Here is a 13,913-nt window from a genome sequence, read left to right as displayed (position 1 = left end):
TGTCACCGCCTGAGTTTTTGACTTTAACAATGTTTATAGGTTAGCAAACTAACGTCTGTGTTTCATTTTGACATTCAGCTTCCAGTTACTGGAGCTCAGAGTTCCTTAGGTCGGCAAAGAACTGCTTGCTGGCGTGTGGCCAGTGTCTTAGAAGTTTCATTTACAGAATGCTAAATCGAGAAATAGAGACATTAAGGAGCACGTCAGGTTGGCAGCCGGACATAGCCCTAAGTGTCTTATTTTTTTGGTTATTTTCTGTTTGAATTTGTTGTAGCTCTCGATACCTTGGGTTGGGGCTAGGAAAGAGTTTCTGTAGAGCATCAGCTACATTCCAAGGGAATGTATAACTTTCATGTGTCTCGTGATATACAATATGAAGTGAAAAGGAGGAAATAAGTGGAACTTAAAGGGGTTGCCCCACAAAAAATATTCTACAGTTTTAAAACCAGCACCTGGATCTGAATACTTTTGTAATTGCATTTAATGAAAAATATTTTATAGCTACTGAGTTATTCAATGAAATCTATCTGTATAGCGCCATCTGCTGTTTGGTCTTTATCTAATTTCTCTGTCCTGCTCACTGAGACGGACGCACATGCTCAGCTCCATCCTTCAAGTGCCATCAGCAGCAGAAAGGGCACGTCCCCTGAGCTGCCAGCTTGAAATAAATGTACCAGAACAATTGGAGCACTGGATGGGGAGATCTCTGTATTCGTGTGAGCTACAGGGCTGGTTCCAAGTTTGTTAGAAAGAGGTTGTCACGTACTATATGATGTCTGATTTTCATTTTTCAGATTAATTATAGGATAACCCCTTTAAGTCGTATAACTGTAAATACATTAGTTGTTATTGCATGTCAAGTCTGTCTGTAGGCCAAGCCAAAGGGATCAGAGTTGTATCACTGGGTTATAAGCAGATAGTCTACAGAGTTATGTAAGCCAGGGTATATAATATAACCTAATCTTTTCATATCTGGTGGTTTCCATTATACAGATATGTGTTTGGCTTTAAAGTCGGCAATGTCATAGAGCTTTAGCGTTCCCGAACTTTGGCAATGAATTCAAATGTAGTAGAAGCACTTTTGCAGTTTTCAAAATGTTGTACTGACAGCAAACAATCATCAGAATAGACAGATGGGAGGCATTGTAGTTGAATAGGTGAACTTCCTAAAATGATCAACCCCCCCAACCCAACTATTCATGTCAGTGAGAAGGCGCATAAGATAGGTGACATGGCATTGTGACATAGGCTTTGTTATTGACATTGCTGACCTGCCAAAAATAGACAGCTGGGAGGTTGGTCATTTGAAACTGACCAGCAAGGTATTTCCAGCCCCATCTACTTTGACAACTAATACTTAAAGCGACACTTCCAACAACTTTTTAAACAACCTATATGTGATTATTCAATTTTTATTTATTTATTATTATTATTATTATTAGAAAAGTAAGTGATTTATTTATTTATATTTTTTTGAAGTCACTCCCTGTTTTCTACTTCCTGTCATGGCTTCTTAAAGGGGTGTGTTCTCACCTCAGACAATGGTGGCATATCGCTAGGATAGCCACCAATGTCAGATAGGTGCGGGTCCCACCTTTGGGACCCACACCTCTTACTAGAACAGAGACCCCAAAGTGAACAAGAGCGCAACAAGCATGCGCAGCCCTGCTCCATTTATTTCTATAGGAGTTGCAAAAATAGCCAACCAAGAAGTGAATGAAGCTGTGGGCACACGCGCGCCCTCTGTTCATTTTTATGGGCCTTTCAGAAATAGCCTAGCATGCTCGCTTGTCTATTTTCAGAACTCCCATAGGAGTAAATGGAGAATACGGCGTACATGTGCAGTGGACCCTTTTTCACTTTTGGGGCCCCGTTCTGCGACCCGCACCTATGGATAACGTCCGTGTGACATCTGTATTGCATCAGTTTTTTTGCGGGTCCATTGTAACAATCCCTATCCTTGTCCGCAAAATGGACAAGAATAGGACATGTTCTATCTTTTTTTGGAACTGCCATGTGGAAACGGAATGCACACCGAGTAATTAAATTTTTTTTGTGGACCCATTAAAGTGAATGGTTCCGCATATGGGCTGCAAAAAAAAACAAAAAAAAAACGGAACCGACACGGACAAAAAATATGTTTGTGTGCATGAGCCCTAAAACTGAGAAATATATATATAGAGAGAGAGAGATCTTTGTGTCCCAGGAGGAGCTCAGCCATATCTGCCCTCCTCCTCACTGTCCTGTACCTGACTGTAAGACAGCAGGTTGAAGCTAGAATCTGGCTTCTCTTCCCTACCTGCAGGAGAACAAAAAGATTAAGTCCTGCTCCTTCGGCCAATTACCAGCTGAAAAAGGAACAGATCAGCAAGAAATTATCTCATGTTCTGCAGAATCTCTACAAGACTAAGGAGATTGCAGACAGACTAAGGCCGCTTTCACACATCCATGTCCATGAAGACATCCATGACAAGATGGTCAGTGGTTCATCCAGGAAGATGTCCATGAAGGATCCGTGTGTGGTCCATCCGTTTGTCCATTTTTTGTCATCTGTATTCCACATACACTGCTGGGCTGAAAATTTATTTCCATACAATCTCCTACTAATGGTCTGTGAAAACCAAGGACAAAACATGGATAGCATCAGTGCCAAAATAGGGCCTGCTTCCGTGGTGTCACGAAAACCATTGATGTGTGAGCACACACATTAAAGTCAATGGATACGTGATCGGTCTATGGAGACCATGGACAGCACACATCACTATTCTGTAATGTGTGAAAGAGGCCTAATAGTGTGAGCAAATTGATCTCCTGTTTACTTTTATCCTTTACTTCTCGGTCTACTGTTCCTTTAAAAGAGGCCACTTTGTGAGTCTTCACAGAAAACAGGTGGCACGCTCTAGTTTTGCTTTGTGAGTCTTCTCATTTCCACATTGGACCTAACAATCTCCCTTTTCAAAATAGAGATTTGTGAGATGCATCTCTCATATCAGTTTCATAAAGTCAGTTTTTTTTTGTTTTTGAAAATCCAATAGGTCTAGTAATAAAAAAAAGCACAAACAATATTGGCTTTAAAAGGTTCTAATCCAAAGATTTTTGCTGATAAGAAAGGATCAGACTCCATAGGCTGTGCTAAGGTAGTCAAAGATTCTTTCTTGATCTTCCAGCAAGCAATGCCCCAAAAAACGTCAGTTACCATTGTTACTTGTATTTACTAATGTTGACATGGAAATGTTGGAGATTTTGTCTACTGGCTAGAATATGCACTCATTGATTATTTCTGTCACATATTGTTTTGGCTCTCAAGGTTTATTTTGTTATTAAATGCAGGTGCATGAGATACAGCGGATGAACAGCCGATTTACACTACCATCTTTAAGTAGGGACATCATCTTCACAACACGTTAGCATGTCCTGGGGGCTAATTCTCCATCTAATGTTAATTTAGGTGGGATTTTGCTAACACAAACGTGTCAACGCAAATGAAGCCACTAGTATGCAGATAAAATCTATTTAGGTGGTGGAGAAAACCTTTTTTGACTTCAAGGAATATTTTTAGTTGTTTTCATTGCTTCAAAAATTTGATCTATTGGATATTCAAGAATATTCAAAGTATTTTAATTATTTCCTTGACCTAAATTCTTCATTTTTATGCTTATGCTTAATATTTTTAATGTGCAAAAATTACTATACATACTGTATTATTATTTTTTGGGGGACGATAAATTAAATTCACTCCTTTTTATCCCCTTTCAACTCCACTTCATTACGGTAACTTTTCCACCGCTAAGAAGACATGAATAGGCTGCAAAGTGTAAGGCTTTGAAGTTATCTAATGAAAACCCTCTCTTAAGTGCCTCCATTGTAGAGGCTGCCCTTTGTCACCATTCCCATTGTCCCTCACATTCATAGCTTGTTCTTTGGAAAGAAACCTTTTTAATGACTGCCTTTGTTTTATTATACATAGAATATACATAGATGTCCTTTGTGCCGTTTGAAATACATTATCACTAAGTGTACTCTTGGTTCAAGGATGCAGTTTTTCTTCGTTTAGAGCTTTCTTTTGACTCTATATCTTGTTTGTTAAGTTACTTTTCCATAGTTTTTTTGTTAATCCTAGGCATATTCAATGTATTTTTTACAACCACATTTAGGCTATTTGTCCATTTTGCACATTAACATACATTATTATATTTACTTTGTAAGCTGACCATGCATAAGAATAGTTTTCCCTACCATGAGAACTATCCTCTCAATATCAGGACCACAACTTTGATTTGTTAGTGGTTGTAACAATCCAGTTTCCATCGAGGTCAAATTTCTTATTTTGTGAATTGGGAAGTCGTGCATCGTTTATTAATGCGCTTGAGAAGCAACATTGGCTGTAGTTGTAGGGCATGCAGAGGTAACAGTCTCACCCTGACTCTGGTTCTGGAGATGCCCAAACAGACCTCTGTCACAAGAGAAGACATCAGTGTTATAAATGACAGGTGATAGGTGGGAGGCCCAGTTTTGATTTTGGACTGAGATCTAAGAACTTCCAGTTCTTAGATCTTCCAGCTCTGAACCCGGACATATCTCCATTTTCACCCAGGCATCCTCACTGATATGAGCATCAAAGCATTTCAGGCTCCGATGCTCTCTCTTGCTCTTCACTGTATTGCGCAGGGCAAGGGCTGTTTGTTCATATTTTTTACACTGCTAGGCGGAAGCTTCCGCCTAGCAGTGTTCCCAGGTGACATCACCGGCACTAATGAGCAGGGTATTTGACAGGCTACGGCAGCACTAAAGCCTGTCCATTAGTGCCGTTGACGTCTCCGCCTAGCTTACCCATTGAGAGCCCGGGACATCACCGGATCTCCAGAAAATGCCTGTGCCCTGCACAATTTAGCACAGGGCAAAGGAGAATGAATTGCTCTGATGATCATGTCAGAGGGCCTGCCTGGGTGAAAGAAAGCGGGAATATGTCCGGGTTCAGCTCTGAATCTGGACAACCCCTTTAATGATAATAATCGACTGTAGAAAACCTTGCATAACCGATTCTTTGAAGTGTCTAGGCAGTGTGGGCACACAACAAAACTGAATGGCAATTTTTTAAAGTAGTAAAAAAAAACAAAAACTATAAAACTATTTTATTTTGAAAAACAGTAATCTTCTTAAAGTATTTCTCTAGACTACTGCCTTTAGTGGTTCCTTTGAGAACCTCCCATGTTCCTCTGCCATTGATTTCACTCCATGTTGTGATTGTCGTGTAATCATTTGTCAACCAACAATTGACTTGAGTGGTCATGCGACATTACTATGGACCTATCAAAATGCGGATATTAGCAGTCAAGGAAGCAGAAGAGGTAAGCATATTGCAAACTGTATTATTTTTCATTGGGTGTTTTCTTATTGTTAGAAGACTCCTTTTAAGGATGTTTTACGTTTAAGTTGCAAAAATAGGTTTGGGTGCAATTCAATCTCTATCCATGAAAAGGGGAGGAAAATTTTAATATGAACACAATAAGCAAGCTACTTTATGTAATTTTTTATTCTATGTAAAGCGTTATAACTTTTTCATTACAAATTGTGTTTCTACTTTCAAAACTGATTTTATCCCACGGAGAACTGATTTTATTTTAATTTTTTTGTGTTTCTTATCATATCTTCTATGACACTAATTATATTTTTTTTGTTCAGCAGTCTCCAGCTTCTTTTATAGCACCCACCCCAGTCAGGACCAGCATCTTTGTTGTAAAATTAATTGCAGGACATATAGTATGACGCTAAAGAGGAACTAATGCTTTTGCTTTAAACAATAGATTCCCCTCTGAGCTGCGAATCTTTGATCCTTGTCTGCAAAATAAGGCTCTTAGGCCCCATATTTTTGACCTGCTAAACAAAACAAAGTAAAGACAGAGTGTGTAAGTGATGTGCATTGTGACTTTGCCGTGCCCTCGTCACTGTACCCTCATGGGGGGTGGGTTATCCATTGTAGCCCATAGATGTGATTAGGGAAGCTAACAGCGGCTAATGCTTGCTTACAACCCCATCTTGTCTGTTCACTGCTTCATGCTGAGGGCTTGTGTAAAGTTATAGCCAGGGCACCCAGGGCATCAATATCGACAATTAGCTACCGCAATGTACAAGTGATGTTTACTATTGTCTAAATAAATCAGTATGTTCATGTGTGTTTTGATGTAGATACAATTTTTTGTGGGTAATGTTTGCCCCTCTGCTTGCAAACTATGAGGTCTCGACTTCAAGTGTTTTGTGTTTATTTTTTATTTATTTTATGCACCTATATAGCACTACTATATTCCGCCGAAGCTTTACAGACATTAGCTTCCAACTGTCCCCAATGGGGCTCACAATCTAAGGTCCCTATCAGTATGTCTTTAGAGTGTGGGAGGAACCCAGAGTACCCGGAGGAAACCCACGCAAACACGGGGAGAACACACAATCTCCATGCAGATGTTATCCTTGGTCGGACTCCAGCGTTGCAAGGCACTAGTTGCTGCCCAGTTTCTCAACACAATGCAATGGGTTCATTGTACCAGTAATTTTTGTTTTTCCAAATTTGAGACTTCTATATGTACAGTATTTGTGACTGGAAAATGTAGCGCCACCTTGACTCCACTTTGATCCCACATTATGGTATACAAACAATTTAACCTCAATCATATAATTAATGCTGTTTTTCCAGATATTCTATGTATGATAACTCACTTCATTCCAGCTTACAAACAAACACAATATTTTAGCCTTCACAGTTCTGACCTGTAAAAGGATATTTTCAACGTGAGGATAACTCCACCTAAAACGTTTCTCCAATCTTGGATTCATTGTAACTTTTGATACGGAATCAAGCAGAACAAAGACTTAGATGTTAGGAGACCTGAAATTGTTCTATGTACAAGTTTTTGGTTGTTTAGTACCTTCTAGTTTGGAGATCAAAAAAAAAAAATATGTATGACCAATTTTAATCCTGAAATGTTGAAGGTCGCAAAGTCATTTTCCAAAGTGAAGCCACTGATTCAACTTTGAAGCTCATTGAAGAGATCAGAAAAGACCAGTGGAGGACTTCTCCTCAATCATCATTTCTTATCATGAAGCATGGCCAAAGGGTCATGGCAAGGCTCTTAGACCTTGTTGGAACGGTATTATTGGATGGCAGTAGACTTTATCGTTTCTTATAATTCATTAATTTTCATACTGAAAGGAGCCAATGAATCCTCTATATGCTATAACCGTAAAGCTGTGTATCCAATTAGCAACAATATTTGGCTAACCCATTTCGGTTAGAGTTTTCTGTAACCAAAGCACCTGATAATGCCAGGTGAAATATTTCCTACACCAGAAGCAAGTACCGCCAAATTTAATTTTCGACATGCCATAAAAGACGAGTGTATAAATTTATAATGCATCCATCTTAGGCAAAATGCTGAATTGCCTTAAAGAGACCAGTCCTGTATGGAGACTTACTGGAAGTATGCTATGGTATTGCATATTATTGGCAATGCTCCATGGGAAAAGAATATGCATCCACAAAACAGTGATCCGTAACCATGACCAAAACAATGTGCGAACTCTTGGGGCAGACTACTCTTGTTGGCTGCAGTGAAACGTGTACTTAATATAATTTATTTAAATCCATGGCGCTCATTAACTAAATCATTTTAATGGTCAATTTAGGCTTGGACAATAATATTAATAAATATTCATTTAATGCTTTTGCACATGGAAAAATGTCATATGCCATTGGTACATGAATGGTGGTAATCCAGCTTTCGAGACACCCACTGGTCACTTAAATAGGGTTAACTTCAATGCAACACAAAGTGCCTACTTAAAAAGATAAGCAGTGTATGTTAAAAATACGAATGGATGACCCTTCGTTCTCATGATTGATGGGTAGTCCAAATGGTCAGAACCTCACCAAAGAGATGTGGATGTCATATTCTTTTAGCCGCCCATTTTTTTGTAGACACTTTACAATGCTTAAAGGGGTTATCCAAGTTCTCAAAAAGCCCCCCAATGTGCCGGGCCCCTCACAGGTTATATACTTACCCCGCTCCCGGCGCCGCTCCTAGTCCCTGCACCGCCGCTGCTGCTTCTCTCTCTACACGGATGAAAACATTTGGGGAGAAAGCAGCCAATGGCAGGCGGGGACGAGGACGAGCCTCCCTAGAATCCGTGTACAGAGAGAAGGAGCGAAACGGGGAGCAGGGTAAGCATATTATCTGTGAAGGGCCCGGCACATGGGGGGGGCTGTTTGAGAACTTGGATATTCTCTTTAGGTTTGAAGAGTCTCTAAAACAATATATTTGGCTAATGTCAAGTCCTCTCATTATTATGGCACAACAACATTTTTACACAATTTGCTCACTACACACCACCCCTACCCCCTCCATTTGGTCAAAATATTTCTTTTACTTTCCATTATATGTCTCCTCTGCAGCTAATCATTAATAGGTGATAAATAAATGAAGTCCATAGTCCATACCTGACACAATTGAATCTTGATAGTTTGTTGTTTTTATATCAACTCTCTAGGCAGCTGACCTCCATTTTGTTGAAGAACATACACTGACATCTCCAACCACACTAAACATCATTTAGATTCAAAAACTCACTTTCTCCCCATTTTTATTACTATTATTATTTAATATTACATTCATAGTGACACATAAGGCATGAAACAGTCGGGGAACTTGCTCAATAAGTGGGATTTTTTAATGATAGTAATTTTTCTCTCTGTGTTTTGTGCTTCACTGGTTATGAATGCAGAGATTGTATTTTTCCCGAGCTGATATAGTTGTCATGTTTACATCAAATTTTAATTATCAGCCCTTTTGACACAAAGAATAGAAAAGAATCCATACTTTACACTAAATGATAAGCGATAGGAATGCTGGTGTAATTGATAGTTTTAGGTATTTTTGGGATATTGAAGCTTTGACTTTTGCAGGTGTTGAATTAATGAAATGATAACAGCCCCCCCCCCCCTACAAAATTTTGTTTGCTTAAGTGCCTAATATAATTGCTTGATTTCAGTTGTACTTCTCAAGAAAGTTTTCTACAAGTTTGCAAGTTATTTTTATTGATAGACTTTTGTGAAGTGGCTGCAAGGAAACTTTTTATACTGATCAAATGGATGTTAAAGAACAAGTGGAAAAAAATTGTTCACTGTGTAATGCCGGGCCTCAGAGAGCGGTGCATAGCGCAGCGATTCAAACTAGACATAATACAGGGTATTAAATTTTTGCTGGATTTGTTCTTTTAATAGAAAGTTACTATTTTAGTATTTAGTTATTAATTTTGGTCTCCACTGGTAACGATTATCCCTTAAAGGGATTGTCTGATGGCCAAACCAATTTTAGTTATGGCCGGAAAGTGTCACTCCTTTTTACAGCCGCCCCGTTGCAGCACAGTGGCCCCGGCAGACCGGAAGTGTGATGCCCTGTCCATGGTCATGTGCACACTGCAACTATTCACTGGGCCCAGTAGTGGTGTGTCCCCAAGTAGCATGTGACCACTTGGTTCCTGTGGTCATGTGCTGCTTCGGGACACATAAGGCCAGTAAATGGCTGTAGCAGTGCAAGTGATCATAGATGGGAGCTGCCAGGGACCAGAAGGAGCATAGATGGGAGCCTCGGCACTGGAACAGAACAGCAGTAAATAAGCCAGTGATTTTTTTTTTTTTTTGAGTTAAACATTTTTTTAGCCATAACCGAAATTAGTATTGGAATTTGAAAACCCCCTAAGCTGCCCATAGAAGATGAATTTAGCCCTTTTTTGCCATCTGTCAACACCTTTTTATGACACAAACAGGCATGAACGACAAAAGCAGATATCTGTTGGAAAGTTGACCTGTTATGTTGAAATTTTTGAGTCGTTGTTAAGAACAGTTGTTGCCACTATTTGAAAGTCTTAAATGCCCAACAATAAATGTATACCCTGTCAATGACGTTCACAGACAAGCCATTTAGAAAACCTTTCTGGCTTAAATTAAGACTTTTTTCTACGCCTAAAACACGCCCACACCATGCCACTTTTTTAGATCTGGCATGAGCAGGGAAAAGTCACAGATAGTGGCGCAAATAACCTCAATCTCTGACAGATATACGCCATATGATTTAGTAAGTGACCCCTTAGTTCTTATTAACTAGAATTTTATAGTCATTTGTGTCCTTCTGTTACGTAGAGTAGCAACGTAGGTGTTATCAAGCTTTATGGATGCACTCGTGAGTAGTTCTTCCCATCACCAAGGAAAAGATAATGTTATCGTATGGTGATACAGTTGAAACCAGAAAGCCACACACACACACACACACCAGATTACATCATTGCAGTACTTAAACCTTAAAATACAAACTCCAAAAAGGAAAAGGATTGCCTTTGGAACCATGCCAGTCATTGCTTTTCGTCCCTGTGACTAATTCCAGAATTCTATAGAAGTCTAAAATTAAAGAACTATTTGTTTCTGGCTTGTTAGCAACCATCAGTCCAATATACATGGAATCCATGACTCACTTGGGGGTAGGTCTTTGGTAAAAATATTCCTGGTGGTAAGTACAGTTATTGTGTAGGGAATAAAAACAAAACTATGAAAAACAGCACCAGCACCCGTGTTAAAATGGTTGCTCCACTCTATTCCAAATATGGATATGCTTACTGATAGCATTAATGGAGAAAATTGTCAAGGTGGATTCAGGACATTGCACGGACCACATGTGGCTTGTCATCATAAGTCTCTTATAAGGTGTGGGTATTTTTAACTGTTATTGGTTTACCTTTTTAAAATACTTCTCCTTAAAGGAGTCTCTGCCAGGAGAGAGCAGGAGAATCAGAAAAGATTCATATATATCTTTGTTGGAAAAGATTTAGTAGAACTTTAAAACTTATTGAAGACTTTTCTGTGCGTAGAAGTCCAGTGGGTGGTCCTAATTGGTGATTGACTTCTAGTTCTGTATGCTTTATGGCTCATTCTATGCCCCTCAGGAGCACTGAATAATGCCCAAATGCGTTGGATGTGCACTCCAATCTGCAGGCATCGTGTTATAGAGCAGAAGGAACTGAGCAGATTGATATATAGTTTTTTTGGGGAAAAATCTTTATAACTTGTACTTTATTGATCTAAACATCTGCTCTTTCTGACCTAAGGAGTCCAGTGGATTGTCCTACTCAACTGTCTCGGTATAATCATGCATACAGAGTAAGCTGTCACTCACTGATTAGGACCACCCCCTGGACTCCCAAGAAAGAGCATCGGTAATTTTCATGTTCTACTAAATCTTTTCCCATAAATCTACATAGCAATCTTCTCCTGCCCTGTAGCATGCATCTGGCAGATCAGACTCCTTTAAGGAGGTGTATTTTAAAAATGTTAACAAAAAACTTTTTCCCACACCTCATAAGAGACTTATCTAAAAACGTGCAAACACATAGGGTTAATGCGGGACCTTTCAAGTGATTTTATCGTATTCTAGGTTCACTGACACCATTACTGTTTTGAACGGCTAAGACGTCTGAAGTGGGTGCTTGAGTACTTGAAAGCTGCAAGAGGCCCGTGTTGAATCTAAGCAAAAGAAAAAATAATATATTGAATTTTTTATCCCCTTAAAGTGCCAGGGATTGGACATTTACACAACCTTATTAAGGCAAGTGTTTAGGGCCGATACTTTTGCATTACTTCAAAGAGGTCTCACCAGGGAAGATAAAATGTTAGCTTTTCACCCCAACCCCCCACCCCCCACTTCCAAATCCTCTTCCATCCTTCGAAATTACTGTTGACTAACAAGTTGTGTCTCTTTTCTCTGAGGCCCTGGGTGCAAAACAAGTACTTGAGAAGAGAGGGACATTTATGTTGTAGCCTGTGATCCTTACTCAACCAGAAAGAGACTGCATGTGGAGGGAGCCCTCTTGCAGCATTCCACATTTTTAATGAGCTGCCTTGCAAAGGGTACCGGCTTCCCCCTCTTTTTTTTTTTAAGCTTTAACTGAAAAAAAGGATTTGTCCTCATTAAGAAGGGAATGCTGTGGAGTCATAGTTAAAGGTGTTCTTCGACAACTCTGTAATCACCTTTGAACTAAAAGACCAAATACTACACCAGGGGTTAAATCGTTTTCTGATTTTTGGGCAGGTGGGAAAAAAATGATATTTTTGAATTAGTACTTTTTGTATTATTAAAAGGAAAAGAAAAAAAAAAGGCTGAATGGGTTAAGTTCCTTTAAGTAATTCCTTTTGTACTCAGCTTCTCAAACAATGGCAAAGTTGAGTATATCATGTCATGTCTCACTTAGGTAGTAACCAAGCATCTTGGTGTGCAGTACAATATTGCGATAATGTCTATTTTATACCTAGGTGGACAAACACAATCAAAGGCTGGTCACTTATTGTTCCGACCCTGTTTGAAATAGTCTCAGAGTACATCGCTTCTGCCAAAGCCGTCTGTGTACGCTCAAGAAGACAAGCTTTTCAAAGTCTATGGCAGTTCGGTATAATCTAATGGTTCACTTACACCTCCCTTACTTAACAGTGTCATGGAAAGTAAGGATCCGGCCATTCATAATTTACATGTCATTTGCTGCTTCATATTGTGTGAAATTTAATTACACAGCTTAAATCGTAGCCAGTCCTCGTTTGTCTCAGAGAGTGCTCACAATAAGGCATTGATCTGAGTCCAGCATTCACTCGTAGTCTGTCTTTTATCAAATCACCTTCTGGTGCGGCCATCAAGACTGGCCAGTTGTTCTTTTCACTCCATTGTAAGGAAAATGAGAGAATTTGACCCCCATTTTCATTTAAAAATCCAGGGCATCATATAAAGGCTGCAGCTTGAAAAGATTTTATTCAGCGCGCTATCACAATAGAATATACAGATAAATTTTCTGAAGGTGATTACAGAGGCTGCCCGGGTCCCTCTCGCCCTGTAATAGTTTTTATACAACGCCTATTGAGTCCCGAGAAAAATAAAATACTAAAACTCCCCACAGGTGTCGTTTTTATTATTTTTTCAACAAACACTTCTGGTCGAGGGGGAACCCCTGATCTACAGCTACAAATTACTAATCATGTGCATTATTCAGCGTTTTAGTCCATTTCTGAAACTTTCCCTTTAAATCAAAAGGGCCGCTTTTTGGTAATTGCTGGCTGCTAAGCCTCCTGATGAGAGACTCATATAAGAATAATCCTCCTGACGACTCTTACTGGCTTCCATCCCACTCCTTGGCAAAACACTGAGACTGAATTAAGAGGATGAAGAGGATAATTATTAGATTCAGGAACAGTTTCCCAGCAAAATCTGTTTTTATTCACCGCCATGAAAAACTGTTTATGGTTTTGGAAATACTCTGTTATGGTAATAGGAAGGAACCAACTTGTGACCTCATTTTACAATTTTAATGCTGGCTCAAAGGATGGCAAATGACTCTACCTCCGAAGGAACTTATAAAGTCGTTTTGTTTTTTTGGAAGATGCTTCTCCTTTACTTAGTTTCTACTCATAGACGTATGTTTTTGAAGAAGTTGGAGAATTGGGCTTGCGTTAAAGAACAGGCTGCACTTTCTTAGAAGTTGGACTCCCATTCCCATGATTTACTATTAGAACATTTCAGTCTCGTTCCTATAAAAGTGCATTAGGGAGCTGCATTTTACGGCAAAGGTTTACATAAGAAGTAGCAAACAAAAGGGCCATCATTAAGAGTTCAAATCTCTTGGTCTGGAACCATCTCGAAGATGGCTAAGAGCTTAAATCATTATTTTCTAATGGGTGGGGTCCCTTAGTTCTCAGGATCGGCAGGGATCCCAAAGTTCAAACTCCCGCCAATTATAATGTTACGGCATATCCTGGTGATATCCTAGCAGTAGCTATTGCAAAAATACTACCTTATTCTCAGAACTGTAAGTTTTGAACCTTCTGAAAGATG

General features: G+C 39.3%; 1 protein-coding gene across 3 annotated transcripts in view; it reads left to right on the top strand.

Annotated features, from left to right (window-relative positions):
* ELP4 (elongator acetyltransferase complex subunit 4) overlaps positions 1-13,913 on the top strand; it is a 242,131-nt gene that overhangs the window by 209,693 nt on the left and 18,525 nt on the right. The window contains exon 10 of one of the 3 annotated variants that reach the window (XM_044270249.1): positions 12,350-12,604. The exons of the other annotated variants lie outside the window; for them this stretch is intronic. Within the exon in view, the coding sequence (XP_044126184.1) occupies positions 12,350-12,400 (51 nt within the window). The 3' untranslated portion in view covers positions 12,401-12,604. Of the gene's footprint in view, positions 1-12,349; positions 12,605-13,913 lie in introns of those variants that run through there. 3 annotated transcript variants of the gene reach the window in all.

This window comes from Bufo gargarizans, chromosome 10 (assembly GCF_014858855.1).
Source record: "Bufo gargarizans isolate SCDJY-AF-19 chromosome 10, ASM1485885v1, whole genome shotgun sequence".
Taxonomy (NCBI): Eukaryota; Metazoa; Chordata; class Amphibia; order Anura; family Bufonidae; genus Bufo; species Bufo gargarizans.
Note: the sequence above shows the minus strand (reverse complement) of the source record. Positions and strands in the feature narration are given on the sequence as shown.